This window comes from Orbicella faveolata, unplaced genomic scaffold, assembly GCF_042242905.1.
Source record: "Orbicella faveolata isolate gen_17 unplaced genomic scaffold, um_ofav_v1 contig_34, whole genome shotgun sequence".
NCBI classification, from domain to species: domain Eukaryota; kingdom Metazoa; phylum Cnidaria; class Anthozoa; order Scleractinia; family Merulinidae; genus Orbicella; species Orbicella faveolata.
The window spans coordinates 11411817-11428566 of record NW_028301563.1 but is presented as its reverse complement, the minus strand read 5'-3'; the positions used below and the strand labels follow the sequence as shown (position 1 = coordinate 11428566).

General features: G+C 39.3%; 1 protein-coding gene across 4 annotated transcripts; it reads right to left on the bottom strand.

The window, feature by feature from the left end:
• Positions 1 to 1475: 1475 nt before the first annotated feature.
• On the bottom strand, positions 1476 to 16750 carry LOC110050134 (transcription factor 7-like 2). 4 transcript variants are annotated; one of them, XM_089270873.1, is made up of 7 exons: positions 16459 to 16750; positions 11493 to 11800; positions 10219 to 10419; positions 9402 to 9459; positions 6728 to 6881; positions 5769 to 5844; positions 1476 to 5055 (listed from the first exon to the last, which is right to left on the bottom strand). In XM_089270873.1, exons 1-7 carry the CDS (start codon positions 16618 to 16620, stop codon positions 4893 to 4895), a joined length of 1122 nt encoding a protein of 373 aa, XP_089126999.1. In that variant the 5' UTR covers positions 16621 to 16750; the 3' UTR covers positions 1476 to 4892. The 4 variants fall into 4 exon arrangements, with proteins under 4 accessions (XP_089126999.1, XP_089126998.1, XP_089126997.1 ...); XM_089270872.1 differs by having other exon boundaries at positions 5769 to 5841; positions 9255 to 9459; positions 16459 to 16745; XM_089270871.1 differs by having other exon boundaries at positions 9255 to 9459; positions 16459 to 16744.

Here is a 16750-nt window from a genome sequence, read left to right as displayed (position 1 = left end):
GGCCGGGGACATTGTGTCGTGTTCTTGGGCAAGACACTTTACTTCACAGTGCCTCTTTCCACCCAGGTGTATAAATGGGTACCGGCGAACTTAATGCTGGGGGTAGCCCTGCGATGGACTAGCACCCCATCCAGGGGGGAGTAGAAATACTCCTAGTGCTTCATGCTACAAAAACCGGGATAAGCTCCGGCCTGATGGGCCACTTGGCTCGTATGCAGACTTAACCCTTTTAATCAAGGCACCTGTTAAGCCCTAGAAATACTTCTTATTCATTTTGAAATACATCTTCGTTCGCAGGCTAATTGTGATACAAACTCGACGATGGCCTGCAATTTAAAGTCAAAATAATTCAGTGTTCTTCTATCATTTGTTTTCTCCCGTTTATAGAATGCAAGTGTATTCTTATTATATTTGGTAAAAAGTCAGAACACATTTTCATTGGTCATCAGAGGTCAAGTGCATAATCTTGGACACTCAGCATGTTGTTGCTTGTGGCCGTACTCAATCACATTCAGCACATAGATTTACTTGCATTTCCCTGCCTTCTTCGCAGGCATTTCCACGCGATAAAAGAGAGCTGAGCGTGAAGCGCGATCTTAATGAACTGGGAACGAACGCACAGCGCGAGCGGGATGGGTGATCTTTTTTCGCCAACCTCGTACCCAGGGAAGATGAGAGACCCTGGGAACGAGGCTCCGTACGATAAAAGAACATGATGAAGAATTAGGCGGCTTTGCAATGATTGCAGGTGCACCGGAATATCTACCTACTCCTTCAGAGATTCTTCTGTAACCTGTGTAACAGTCGCTTCTTTTCCGAGGTTGCGAGTCAGAGTAACTACTTTGCCATGTCAAATTGTCTTAGCTGTTACACCCTGCGGAGCTTCAAAGCCTCGCTCGGAACGTGAAACGACTACAGATAGCTGATTTCCGAGTGCTTTCCCCCTTCCGCTACTTTTATTACTGTAGTTTTCTTTTTTTTGTCCGAATAGTGGACTGGGAACCAAGGGAGATCTGTCAGGACGTGGAAACATAGCCTCCTACAGCCCCCTAAGCATACGCTTCCTATTTCCTTCCTATTGCGTGACGCACCCAAAGAGCGTCTGTCAAAGTACGGGCATTTTTCACATCCCAGTGGCATCCGTACCCTTCTTTGGCTTTTATTAAGGCTCCTTTCACCCTTTCCCAAAACTACATGCAGATGACAACGATGCAACAGCCGTTTTATGTCTACTTAAACGTGCCTGCTTGTATGTTATGAGAATTTTAAATTGTCACTGATGACGTTGTGGACCATCCGCTGATAGGATCAATTGGGCACATTGTTGACAAGATCCAGAGGTGGAAAGAACAAAGAGCCTACAATGTCTTGTCCACATTGATTATGAAAGGATAACCGCTTACTTGAGCTTCCGGTTCCGGGTTCCGGTCGACTGACAGACCGGAAGTCGTGGGATAAAACCAAGAGACGCCAAGTTCTTGTATAACAAAACTTTCTTTTTATGCTTTTATAGACAATGATATAAAACAATCTATACACAGACAATAAAATATTTTACATTTCTTCGTAGTGGAATGTCTCCCCTGAAAAATTTTATATTCCAGACAGTTAAGAAATCAAGAAATAAATAACTTAAAGGGGCCATGTTCAGTCTCCTAAAACAATGTTGTCAGGATTTTCTTTAGATGTCTATGATAATTTAGCTATACACTAAAATCTTCACGACTTTTTCACTACCTTCCTATACAGAAGAGTTTTTGGGCACCAGGCACAAATATTGTGATTGTTCAAAAACTTGACTGTATATTGAAAGAAGTTTGGTTTTGAGATTGAGGGTATAAATTATGGTCCATTACAAATCTACAGAGATTTGAATCCTGAAACCACAGCATACAAGACTGAGAGAAATTCAGTTTTACAATCCAAATTAACATGTCAAGTTTGATAGGCAAATATTGAACATACAGATGGCCAAGTCTGATAATAATTAATAATAATTATCAATATCTTATTCACTTAACACTGGATATTTTGTAGACGTGATTCCAGACGTGCCAGGACCGTCAATGCATGCGCAATTTGGAGATGGCAATAATATAGAAACCATGTCAATAATCCAGCCTATCATGAGTAGTGATATGTGTTGTGCCATTACTAATCACTAAGAAGTTTATGATCAATTTTTATCATCTTTGTGACATCTTTTTGACAATTCCTGATTTATTTTGTTTGATCTGACCATACAAAATGACATCAAATAGTGCAAGTGGGAGGAGGAAGAGAAAGCACAAACAAGGGAGGGGACAGAGAGGGAGTCCACGTGACAACATGTTCCTCACAAAGTATCACATGGTAACTCCAGCCCTGGAGTTTTGGTATTCTGTTTGGTCAAATGAAACAATTTACCTAATAAGAAAATTGTCAGAAGATGCTGAAAGATGGCAAATTTTAATAAAAACGTTCTTCAGTGAGAGTAGAGTGGCACACATCACTGAAAAATAATTACAGGACAAACAGTGTTGTTAAACAAAGACATAACTTTGACTTGACTCAAGACCAGAGCAAAAGAACAAGGTTACACTTATAGATATTAAACTATGACAGAAAATTTCAAGCAAACCTTGCTCTTTTCAAGAATTACTAAGTGTTAAAAAAAGCAGACTTCAAAAGTGGGCTTTGTTTTCCCCAGTAGCCTCTTCCAGGGTGTTCAGTTAGCTGGGGCGTGGCACGAAAAATGGCAAGCGAAAAATAGGGGGAAAGCAAGGGGAGAGAGAAAGTTCTATCACTTCCTCTCACCCTACTTCTCCCCTATATTTTTCACTCTGCGTTTTTCGCTCTCCATTTTTCCCTCTGCGCCCCAACTAACTGAACACCTGAAAGAGGCTATTTCCCCAGATGACAAGCTTGTGGCCTTGCATGGGCAACAAGAAGGTCCTAAAACTTATTGCTGTTTCTACACGCAAGTATAGGAAGGATTTTTCTTAGAGAATGACCTTGATTTTGCCAAAAGATTTTTCAAATTATGTACTTTTAACTTGTCACTGGTAATGGAGGAAAAAGATTTTTGGCAAATGCAAAATTGTGGAGACATTTTTACAACACCAAGGGATTGCCTAAAAACCTGACCTGCTATTTTGGATCTGAAAAACATGAAAAATTATGTAAAATGATCACTTAAGAGGTAAAAATTATCAAGTCTAGACCGAAGAATGAAATATAGTGATATAGTAAGATTTACTTTTAAGTAGTGTTCTTAATTCTATTATCAGAACGCAAGTGATCTTTCCTTCACGATTTGTAAAAGGCAAACTTTGGCACTCTGATAGCTGGTCTTCATAGACTTCTCCACACAAAAGAATTTGCTCAAAGTCATCAACCAGCGTTAAGGGATAATTTTTAAATTCTCATGACCTTCTACCTGATTATTAATAATTGTTATTAATAATAACATTAATAGTAATTATTAATAATATTTAATGATAACTATTACTATTGCTATTATGCTGACAAGGTACATTCTGATAACTAAAAGACTCAAGGTTTACTAATCTTTGGTTGATTCTTGTTGTTTAAGCATGCATTTGATTGAGGGAAAGATGACTTGCAGACACAACAGACTATTTTATATATATCTATAGATGATTTACACAGACTAGTACACTAAGTAAGTTGCATAGTTTAAGTACATGTATTCTTTAGTAGCAGTATCAACTAGCAAACAGCAATATGAATAATGTCCTATTAACAAGCAGCAAAATAAATGTTTCTTTTATTTTGGGCAACTGGATTGATTATCAAAAATTGAAATCGGATTCAACTGGATTTTATCAACCAGAGGCATCATTATTTAAATCCTTTTTGTTTACAAAAGAACATCTTTTAAATTGTTGATAAAACAACTCTGCTGATGAGTAAAACCTCATTCATCTTCTTTAAAATAACATCTGGGAAAACTCCTTACTTCCTCATTACACTGAGGATGTGTAAAAACATTTTTATAGTCTCTATGAGCAGACGTTTTCCTCTACCATTCCTCAAGTAATGATGACATCCAGAAATCTTCAAGCACCCACTAAATACAAATTTCTGCTACTGACAACAAACACCCATCTCCAAGGCAATCGGGTAATCTTGCATAGAAAAGGGACCAAGCATTATTTTTTAGAGGGGTGGGGTGGGGGGGGGGGGTTGGGCATTCTGGGGCATGAAATTTTTTTCTCCCCTTCAGGTTGTGCATGAGTTTTTTTGATGGTCGAGAGCTCCCTGGCTTGTAGAAAACTCTTGCTCCATTTTTTTTTCCTCATGGTTTCCCTTTCACAATTTTTTAAAGCAGTTTTTGCTGTGCAGGAATATTTTTTTTTTGGAAATTGCCAACTCCTCCTCCTTCAAAAAAAATAATGGTCTGTCCTTGAGCAACATACATTACGAGCACTGAGTGTGATGACAACAGGACACTAAACATGCAGCTACAACATGCAAGACTGGTAATTAAATGAGGAAACCAAGTGGGTACTTTCAAAGGATTCTCTTCTCCATTGCAAATTAGTGAAACAAGGATTGAGGGAAGCTTCTGCTTATGAGATGATAAAATATCAGCGTCCTAACTCCCTTAAAAATTTTAAACACATTCTTATCACTGAAAAGTAAAGGGAGGGGGGACAGCCTGCCAAAATATCAACAATATAACACAAAAGTGTCTTATTAAATTATTTCTAATTAATTAGTTAATATAAATTTCTAAACATATTATTACACATGGTTACATTAATCCGCTTTGGTGCATAATACATTTTCAGCACTATAAGACAATTGCCTAATTGGCTTCCTACTAAAATAGGCTCTGTGATAATAAAATTTCAACTCTACAATAATAATTATTAATAATGTTACTGCTATGAGGTAGGCGTGGTGGCATTTGTTGACGTAATCATTGCTGTATTGCTTTCAATGTTGGCATCAATATTTTCACTTTCTGCATTTGTGGCATTACCAGATGGAGAAAGGTCTTGCGAGCCTCCACCACCAGCTAAGAATCTGACGCACTTCTTTTTCCGCCTAAAATAAATTAGTTCTGATGTGTGAGTCGCACTTCTCAGAAACCATAGTTTAATTGCTGTCACATAAACTAAGGATGTGGCACAATAAGCTGTTCAAGGTGGCTCCAACATTTAAGTTTGTGCATGAAACCCTACTGAACCCTACTCAAAAGCTACTGAAGAGCACTTTCATGCGATACTGTTTATTATGCTGTGCTAGGTGGTTCTAACTTCTAAGTTTGTGGATGAAACCCTAGTGTATGACCATTCAAATGAAAGCTATTGAGTAGTACTTTCATGTGGTACAAGGTGGTTCTAACTTTTTAGTCAGTGGATGAAACCTAGTGTTTGACTATTCAAGTGAAAGCTACTGAGCAGTGTTTCCATGAGGCACTGTTTATATTGTAAAAGGCTGGGGACCAAACCATTGCATGTGACTATTTCAAAGAAAGCTACTGAGCATGTGGTGATGTCAGTCTTCAGTATGTTGAAAAAAACAGTTTTTTTCCCTCCCAGTTCTGACCTTGGAAGTGAAAGAGTTATGATTGCACAACCAGGCAGGATGCTGTTTATATTCTAACTGCAGGTTGCCATCACTGCATCATTTGTCATGTTGTCATAGTATCAAAATACACCCTGATAGAGATAGACATCACACATGGAAACTGGCCAAGACAAATAACAAGAAAAAAAGGTATTATAACCAAACAAGTTATGATACATGTTACATACCTGCATGGTTTACACCATTCGTGTTGTCTGTCAAGACCATATCTTGCTCGGCATTTTTTCGGATTTGTAATTTCTGCTAAAATAGAAAGCAAATAATTGTCTCCATAAATCCAAAGTTCAAAGACTAAACAGAAAGTTACAATGAGTGTAAGCATGAATAATCTTGATGGTGACGAGTGAAATTAGGAAATAACATAGAATCTTGACAAAATTAACACTGTGACAGTGAAATTATGTCAGTCTTAGCTTCACAAGTATACCATTTGATTACTTTAATAACATTTAGGTAAAAAATTACGCTTACAATCATAGGCTTTTGACTTGAAAGAAAAGTGTTACAGACCTCATAACAGACCTTGCTGTTTTAAATACAATAAATTACATTATTATATGGAGAAGAGTGTTTTACTGGGAACTAAAACACTCGTAGATTCCATACGCCACTTCATCCAGGACCCAAGTGGCGTATTTTCCGTATGTCACCTTTGTGAGTGTCGTATCGTTCAATGGCGTCACCGTTCCCGCCTTTTGCTTTTGTTGAATTGGTTTCTCCATATAATAAAAAGAACATTACATGTTGGCTCAAAGATATGAATTTTATGTTCTCGTGGCAAGAACAATATCTCACTCGTTCGCTTCGCTCACTTGTGAGATATTGTTCTTGCCACTTGAACATAAAATTCATATCTTCTCGCCACCGTGTAATATCCTCTATTTATTTAGACAGGAAGCCACATCAGCCCTAGCTGGTTTTCATGCGGGTCCTCTTTCCTGGTCGAATTGCAATTTGAGGATGCTGGTTTTTATGGAGGGAGGAAACCAGCCTCGGAGCAAGGCGAGAACCAACAACAAACTCAACCCACATATGGCACCAGGCTGGAATCGAACACAGACCACACTGGTGGGAGGCAAACGCTCTCACCACCATCCCAACTCCCCGCATCATTTTATAGGTTTACCTTGAGATTTATCTCTTTTTCTCTTCTTCTTTTTCCCTTGTTGCGCATAATTATCTCTCGCACTCCAACCTGGGTATAGCTGCATATGGAGGGCTCGCTCTTTTCGAGCCATTTCGTAATACTTGGCTTGCTCTTGTCTATCAAGGGCATGCCACTAGATAGAAAAACAATAATAGAAAACGATTATTATTTTGTACTCAAAGTTAAATGTAACTTTTTGAACCATGCTCATTGCCCCAAATGTATTGCTCCAGAAAATATCCATACCCCTCACACGGTGTTTTTTTTTGGTTTGTAACTCACCCCCCACCCCCCTCCACACTCTTCCTCATCCCACTGGGAACTCCAGGTTTAATTTTGGCTTTTTTGCATCCTTGGGGTAGTTATGGATATTTTCTGAAACCACACAATGTAACCTTTAAGAAATACATAAATCTACAGAGTCACCACTACTTATTAGAGATACTTTTCTGAAGTACACCTGCAAGCTATTTCTAAGTCAACTGTGCAAATGTTAAGACTTATGAACATTGCCAAAGATGTCTGAAGATTTCGCAGGACTTCAAAATAGGTCCTGAGTATATTTTTTAATTTTTAAAATCCAACACTATTCCTTCAGTTCTCACAGTTTGTTTGAAATGAGCCAAAGACAAGCTCATTCCCAGGGCGTGCCGTTCAAAATGCAAGAATTTGCAACATGATTTACATGCCTTGAAAAATTCCTTTTCTCAAATTTTATTATGTTGAAAAAGGTTCCCTTGAGATTCCAAATAGTGACAAGAGTTTATTCAGATTCACTGGTTGGCCAGGTCACATCTCAGCCCAAATCAAATGACTGCCTTATACTGAATGAAACATATTATGTTACCCAATGACAATAATTTAATATTATGAAGCTAACCACTTACATCTGTACAAGTTAGTGCTATTTACGCTAAATAGAGTGCCTTCAGGTTAAACAGAGGGTGTCATTTAGCAGAGCGCTATTTAGGCTAACTGTAGTGTTACTGTCAGTTTGGAAAAATTCTTGTATTTCTTCCCATCGTTATTTTACCATGTTCCAAAACCACTAAAAGTTGGGATATGCCACTCTTGGGGGGTACTCCCATATAAAAAGGACTGGGGTGCTCGTCAGAAATGTTGAAAAGAATCCCTAAGAGGTACCAAGATCCTGTCTTGTGGGCGTGGCTTGAATTTTTTTTTTTTTCACCCCTAAGAGGTAGCAATTCTAAAGCAACACACAAAAAACAGATAGTAACTCTTCTCGGCTCAATACCTTAAAAAGTAATGCAAAAAGTTCCTGCTGTGAACCTTTTGAGGCTGAACATTCCCAAGGGGAATTTTTTAACCGTACAAGGTACAACAACCATCCCCGTCCTTTTTATACAGGGTCCCCTCCTTCCCCCAGCTGCTACTGTTCTATCAGTGATGACTCAGACATTTGACTGGCATCTGTATTAGACTACAGTAGGTTTCAACTCAGAAAATGGATTTACTCAAGAAGTCCACTTACATGAGATGACACATACAATACAACATGAAGGGGTGCCTGGAAAAAAGCCCTGAGTGACTTCTGATAAATTGTTAAAATCTCCTTCCAGATTGCCTTTATTCCCTTGTGAGACACCAGGAGAGGTTGGCATTTCATCAACAGTCACTTAAGTCCTTATTCCACACACCCCTTTGCATATGTTGAACGAGATGTTCAATTATTCATGAAAGGGTTTACCACGTGATAGTTATATAGAGAAGCACATTTACGAGGTGGTTACTTGACTGTCACATAAGGTGGTTGAAAACTTGAGTATTAGTATTGCAAGTAGCGCAAGCAAGTCAAATTGTATTGTAAGTAGAATAAGTATCAGTATTGTAAGCATTGTTCTGTAAGTAATTAATGTAAGAAGTGTAAGTCTAAGTACTATAAATGGTGTAAGTGATTGTATTGTATCTACAAAGTACTGTAAGTAGTCCAAGTAACTCTATTAGCATTGTTAGTAGTGCAAGTAACTGTACTGTATTTGTAAGTCATGTGAGTGGCAATTAAAAACAGAGTGGTTGAAAACTTTAACAGAAAATCTTGACATCTTAGGAATGAGAAGGTTAAATCCTAACCGAATGACTGTTAAAAGTACGAACGTTCAGTTAAAGCATTAAAGAAAATAGCGCAAGCCTTTCATTGGTTACACAGGTTATTACAACTTTTGCTCTTTTGAAAAATGAAAAAATTTTTAGGCTGCTTTTAAGTTTTTGGTAATGAAATTAAAAACTACTGCAGAACACGATTCATTTTTTCTTGCCGACAGTCAACATCGTTACAAGTTGTTTCCAACAACCTTCGTCTTATTCATTCAAGATTGCTGCAACAACTCGGTAACAACTTGTCAGTCGATACAACTGATATACGAGGCAAAAGTCTGTTATAACCTCGGCGAATCAAGGTTCAGGCATGCAGCTAAAGGTGAATGCATTTTTGGATGTGTACGGAAAGAAACACCATGTCCTACAGTAATCTATAATTTGGCATTACCCTCTTTCCAAGAATCTGGTTGATCGCGGCGCTTTCTTTCAAAGTACACTCTGATACGACTTTCGAGCGCATGTCCTTCATATACAACATGAACGCATTTAGAGGTTTCTTGACGTGGCCTTTCATGTGTCCATCTATTCCACTTACTGCGGTATCCATTCCTGGGTGATCAGGCAATGCTGGAATACTCTGTGATGTTAATAAACTAAAAAAAAAAGAAGGAAAATACCACCTAAGAACATAAGAAGAGAGAACATCTCCTCACCTGTCATAGACATGGCAGTGAGACTACATTGTGGGCTTATCCTGGGAGGGGGGGGGGGGTACATGCTCAGAGAAGTTTTATATAGTGCCAGGTATGCACTACTAAACAGGTGTGGTTTACAAGCTTTTTAGTCTGGAACATGCAGGGTTTTAAGAATAAGATCTCTTTTATAGTATGGATCAGGATTATCAATTTCGGGAGATATATTATTAACTGAAGTCTGGCATACAGCATCTTAAAAATAAAGATATAAAGATGATGACGGTCAATAACTGAAGGTAAATGATGATGATGATGATGATGATGATGATGACTAAATTCATCAAACTGAAAAATCTACTGAATGAAATGAAAAATTAATGGCAAAATAGTCTGGAAAAGCACCACACATCAGAGTGAAAAGAAAGACCCACAAAAGTTGCTAACTTGATATGTCGCTGATGATTCTAAACAGAATACTTGCTGGAAGTCAGGTGGATCCCATGTCTTAATGAAAGAACTAGGATGATCACTTTCAATTGGAGGATTGCATTGATGGCTACCCTTGAAAAAAAAGAACCTAATAAAAAAGTCTTGAGCATTGTGATTACCTCCTAGAACAGCCATGACTACTTTCCAAGTCACTGCAGTGCAATGCAGCCACAAAGTGAAGACAAAAAGTTATTTCTGCAATGATACCCTTTTAAAAGAGTGATTTACCTTCCAGATCCGCATGTTGGGGGTGCACGACTGATGACTGTCTGGTTAGGTGGTGGTGGCGGACAGCAAACTCCTCGGGGATCTGCTGTTATTGTTGGGTGGGTTAGTCTAATGTTACCAGCTGATGTTGGTCCGACTTGGCTTGGGTAGTTGGGAGTATATTGAGATGAAGGTTGGGCAATTATTTGTGAATGAGGTTGCCTGAAACACCAAAAAACCCTGTAAGACTACCAAATGTGAAAACCTCTTCTACACAAAATTTTAGCGTTTCCCTTTGGAACATATGCGTGCGGCCTAAAGGTAAGTGTACTACACTCCTTATTGTCAAGGAGCCTTTGAGCCCATACTGTGGGTCACTGTATTGTTCTTGGGTAAGAAAGTTTATTCTCAGTGCCTCTCATCTTTTATTACAAAATTCAGCTTCTGCATTTGCAAGGTGTGTGGCCCAAAGGTTAGCATACTACACTCCTCAATGAGCAGTGCAAGCTTGAGTCCTGGCTGTGGTCATTGTATTCTGTTCTTAAGCAAGACAATTTATTCACACAGTGTCTCTCTCCTCTCTCTTGTGCATTTTGAGCTGGAGGGTAACCCAGATATGGACAAGCTTTCCACCCAGGCAAGGTAAGGTAAAGTCTGCATACAAGCCAAGTGGGCCATCAGGCCACCTTATATCCAATTTTTGTGGCACAAAGTGACTAGGAGTATTTTTACTCTCCCCTGGATGGGATGCTAGTCCATCGCAGGGTTTCCCCCAGGATTATAGTTGGCGGTACCCATTTGAACACCTCAGTGTAGAGAGGCACTGTCAGAGTTAAGTGTTTTGCCCAAGAACATGACACACTGTCCCCAGCCAGGGCTCAAACCCAGACCACTTGATCCAGAGGACAGCGCACTAACCATGAGGCCACCGCGCCTCTCTTCTGCCCAGGAGGGGGTAGAAATACTCCTGGCCACCTTGTAGTGCTGCAGAAACCAGAGATAAGCACAGGCCTCATGGGCAGTAGTGCAAGGCTTCAAGAAAGACTGATTGACCTTAGATTCAGAACAATGTCTGGTGAAGAATTATTGTTGCACTGCTGTCCTTTACCGGGCAACAGAATGACATATCACCTTTTTCCCAATGATCAACGCAAAGATAAAAAATTATTATTTTTTCTTTGATCTTCATCGTAACAATGCTAATTCTAAAACTGATCAAAACCAGATAGAAGGTAAATGAAATAATTATATTGCTACTGAAGAAAGTAATGAAGATCACAATTAAGTCTACTTACCATATAGGAGGGTCATTGTGATAGTGATATCGACGACTATCCGGACCTTTCACTCCAGGGTACATGGCATATTGATACTGAGGGGCGGTAGTGTAAGGATGATGGTGAGCAGGATGGAAGATACCTGCAGGTCTTGATGCATGGCCACGCTGAAAAACATGTTTCATATCATCTTGAGGTGTTTGCGGAGGACCCCCTCTAGAGTAACCGGGGTGAGACCCGGAGTTTAAATGTTCATTATAACGATCAGGAAACGATAGTAGTTGAGCAATAGGTGCTGAGCTTGCATCAGGTGGTCGTTTAGAATCCTGCACATGAGAATTAAAAAAGACATATCACCTTACAGTCTTATAACACACTTATTATGTACCCCTGAAGATGGGGTAGGAGAATTTTTGTTTTACATTACAGAGTTTTGAACTATCGTTAGTGATAATTCAATTTATTAACTTATTTTGAGAAGGCAAGATGAACCAAATCCCGCACCCTGATTGGCCAGCAGAGTGGGCAACGTGGTGCTATCTTGCCCGCTTGCTATCTCACACGCTGTGTCCCATATAATAAATCCTTTATTGACCAAGCTTGTCTGGTCAAGATGCCTGGATACTGGCCTCATTTTTTGTGTGTGTTTATGGACCTTGTCTACATCTTGGTCCATAAAATGCAAAAACAAAAAGGAACAACTTGGCCAATATCCAGTCATCTTGACCGAACAAGATTGGTCAATGAGCTATAATTAATGAAAAGAGAGCTGAAAGGTAGGCACTTATTGGAGACAAGGCACTCATTGGGCATAGGTAGCTATATCCTTTTTGATCTAAATATCTGAAATGAAAGAGACATCTTTTATTTAAAAGAATTGTACTGACACTTAGAGGACAAATTCTTTTGCAAGGCAGGAATGACGTGAGCAGTTCAGAAGGAAGATAAAACGCAGCCGATCTCAATCTGCTCTGATATGGTGCTGTAATTGAAACACAGTGAATTGGGGTTATTGACCAAGAGTGAGGTCAAGGTGACTGAGTATTGGCCAAGTCCTTCTTTTGCGTGTTTATGGCACAAGATGGAGTCAAGGTCCATAAACAAGCAAAAAAGAACGAGGCCAATATCTAGCCATCTTGACTGAACAAGCTTGGTCAATACAGAATTTATTATATGGCTTCTGCTTCGGCTGAGCGGGCAAGATAGCGCCTTGCCTGCTTGGGCAGCTAATCACAGTACAGGATCAGGTTCATCTTGGTTCACGGAGCTAGCCATATGTACGGACTACTTTAACTATGTCAAGCTTTTCCATATTTTTTTTTCGAACAAAAAATAAGCCTCACCACTTGATTTACAAAGAAATATATATCAGGGGGCCAGTGCTTGCACCCTGTTATACACTTCTTTGGAGAACATGGAGAGTTTGGGGTTATCAAACTTTACATGAATACTAAGTTCAGCATGATAAATTGATCAGTGGAGGTAGTCTTAGTTTATGTACAAAACACAAAAGATTGTTGATATTGTGCAACATAACTAAAGTGGCCCATTGGAATAGGCGCACTTTTTCAACGAGACCAATTAGTGGTTTAGCAATGCTCATTAGAATAACGGCACTTATTAAGAAATAAAAAACATTTGAAGTAGAGCACTTGTATATTAGAGAGAGCATGGGTTTTTGGAAGGTGAGCTCACTAAATCAAATCACTTAGGTTTAAAATGGGTCCTTTAGAAGTCATTTCGCACAGGACTAGCATAAATGCACTTATGATGTATTTGTGTTGTTCCAGAAACTATCCTTACCCATTTTCATCAGGGCTGGAAAAAATTTGAACTGTCTTTGGCTGGACAAGCAGATTTCACACATATTTCTTACCCTGGGCAGCCAGATGACTTGCCTGGACCCTTGCCCATTAAACAAGTGAGAATGAAAAGTTACTTGCCCGGCATGAAAATTTACCTGTCCCAGACGACTGGATGGCACTTTTTTTCCAGCTCTGTTTCATGTAGAGGTTTTGGGTTTAAATCCTTCCATCTCTCTGGAAATCCCAGTTTAGCTTTGTATGTTCTTTAAATATTTTGCTTTTTGGTCTCCCAAGGGTTGTCAAAAGTAGCCAGCAGCTTGCAAAAATAGCCAGCTGCTTCATGATGTTATCATGTTAACCAGCTACTCTACTTGGCTATTCAGAAACAGCCACCTACTCCAAAACTTGGCAACAACCCTGTCCCCCCTACCAACTTCACTAAACCATTTGAATTTATGGATATAATTTACCTCCAACAGAACATTTAGTTGACATTATTTTGTAAGAGGATTAGAAAATGGCATCTTGCTGTTTACACATACAGCCAGCTGAGGCAAACACTTGATAAAGTTTGAGAGACTTGAAAAGTACTTAACTTCGACTTGTGTTTACATAAATGTTTTTAATTCTCCTAGACCTCCTATCTATCAGGCACCGTAAACACGTCTACCATTAAATGATAATTGACCTCAGTTGCTCATATTTCTGGTTACGCTTTAGTCTTCTGTAAGAGGGTATACTATTCCTTCCAAAGATGCTATCAGCAGAGATGATCGCAGTAGGTGGCCATCTGCTGAAAAATTTAGAACCATCGGACAAAAATTCAAGACACTTGGTGAATGGCTGTCTTTGCTCAAATAGCTGTCAAAGCAACGACACCAGTCGCCTTCTAATGAAACAACTGCTTTGTAGGGAAGCGTCAATAGCTCTTTAAATACGAGTTAAGGCTTTGTTGCTTTTCAGCTGCAGAAAGGGTAAACATTTATAGCATTTTTTATGAATTTATTCAAAGAGGTAATTACAAACTTACTTAAACTTCTGAGTAAATTACGAATTTTGGCTGGCATCAAAAATCACTCAAGAAAATTACAAATTAAGGTAGGTCGTGTTATGAGAGGCAGGTAAAATTCAGGTTTGTATTTAAGAGAAAAACCGTTTCAACAGTATTCCGGATGAAATTAATCAGACCGATTGAACAAAGTCGTCGATTTTATTTTTATAGTCTAAATGCACTTTTTAGTGTCATAAAAACGAGAGAGAACTTCTAATCGTTAAAAAAAACTTTGTAAACTTAACTAGTCTGACCAGTGAAGATTCAATATCAATTGCCTGATAAATTAAGTCAAGCTTACAGTTTGGGCGGTTTTGCGTTATTTGTTCAAACAAGAAGTTCATGTGACAATTTCACTATCGTAAGCTTACTGACGATAAACTAACTCTGCCATCTGCGGTTTCAAATGTAATTTACTGGCGAAAAATGGACTGAAATTAATGGATGCGAAAGCGAATGGCTTCGTTTCAATACACCGAAAATTAAAGAAATCTGCTATTATTAATCGGCGATCGGCCGAGCATTTCTTCAGCACAAAGAAAGCCCATATGCAACAGTTCCCATATAGCTTAAAAGCTACTAAAAGGTGCAAATGGCTAGACTTGCAAATTCTTAACCCTTCTTAATGAGAGGCAAAACAGCTGATGATATCTTTTCGTTTGAAAATAGGTGTTTTGGTGATTTTTCAATTAACCCCTTTAACACTCTCTTCTCTTGCAGGTCCACTGAGTGGACAAGTGTTCAACCTCTCTGCGGAAGTTCGCACAAAATTGTTCATTTCCAAGTGTAATTTTCCCCACTTCTTTTCGAAAGACAAAAGAATTGCTGTTTACAGATAAACTGAAAGGCAGCAATTTTACCATGTTTCAAATTCGCTTTCTGAGATGAAACAAAAACTTTTTCTAATAGCTTAACCGGAAATGCGATTTGAAAGTGCTTTTGGCACCGTGTTTACACGAACGCGCGCGAGTGGAACAGCACTCTCCAAAGTTTTTTTCCCGCGAAATCAAACGTTCTCGAGTTTGAAATCTCCCTTGGTAAAGTCACGTCAACAAACGATTCGTATCATGCTCCAATTTTCCACACCACTGAATCAAGTCAATCACTCTCTAAATGGTTTAAACAACGGGAGAAAACGCACCTCTAAATTGTAAACCTCGACGAGCTGCTCTCTTTGCAAGCAAAACCTGCAGCCACTTTGTCGGCTATGCGTGCGGTACAGCTATGGTAGCTTCGCATAAACTTTCACTGCGATTTCGCTATTTTAGATGCGTTGAAAATAAACCAGAAAACACCTCAGCTACGATATGTACAATGAATGAAACGATAACTAAACCAAGGGTGAAATTAGAATTAAACCCCACACTGAAACTTCTCTAAACAAAAAAAAATAGCTCTGCTATCCATCACTTTAAGCTGGTCGGCGAAATTTGCTATGAAAACCTTGAGCTCTGACAGTGAAATCGGATCCCAAGATATAATTACAAGTGTTAAAAAGCCTTTACTTACTATCTATCCCTCCGGTTTACCACTCAGGCAACCGGAGAAACAGTGGCCAAGGGAAAAACCATGAAATTCACCAAGGCTTTGGAGAGACTTTCGCGCGATTTTCACCTTACTATTCCCAGCTCGTTCCATGAAACTGTCGACATCAAAACAAGTTTTGTTGCCGCAATTTCTCTAAAACCTAGACAATGTATATATTTTTCAAGGCCACTTGGGGTTACTGGCGGCACCCTTTGATTATTTATACCGCGAAGCGAGAAATTTTAAAAACGGAACAAATAACATACTCCGGCGAGATACACGTTAGCGAAACCAGGACAAATTTTCCATCAAGTGTTCTGAACTCCTAGCTGTTGGCGGGAAGCGACACCAAAAATTAGGTCGGCATATTCCTTTCGGTAAAAAAATAAGAGTTTATTTACTATTTTCCCAAACAATATGATTCTGTATTCGACACTTTGAGCTCGCCGCTTTCTAACAGTCCGATCCCAACTACCAAGTCGCTTGTTGCTCCAAGACCGAAGCGCGAAGCACAACAGAAGTCCACCAACTTGGACGAAACAATGACTTCTGACCGAACATGGCTTAGCAGGAGAGTTAAAAAATGGAAAGGCTTACTCACCTCCGAATTTTCGGTCTCTTTTTTGATCAGGTCTGACTTGATATCGTTCACGAGGTCCAAATGCGCGCCGTTCTCCGAATCTTCCCCGTCTTCCTGCTTGTATTCCTTCACTTCGTCATCGGCGCCGAGATCTTCCGTAGAGCTATTGGGTAGTTGAGGCATTTTAGCCTCGCTAGTCGTGGAAAAACCCTCAAGTTTCACTGTCTAGAATTTATTTCGCCTCGCTGTGTTGTGCTGGTATATGAGCTTGAAGAGTCGGCGGCAACTCTAAAGGGATAACTTCAAAGGACGC

Coding starts and splice junctions, on each gene's coding strand:
- LOC110050134 (XM_089270871.1), bottom strand. CDS start 16,620: ATGCCTCAACTACCCAATAGCTCTACGGAAGATCTCGGCGCCGATGAC. Junction 11,801..16,458: donor AAGAGACCGAAAATTCGGAG/GTGAGTAAGCCT, acceptor TCTCATGTGCAG/GATTCTAAACGACCACCTGA. Junction 5,056..5,768: donor GAATGGTGTAAACCATGCAG/GTATGTAACATG, acceptor AATTTATTTTAG/GCGGAAAAAGAAGTGCGTCA.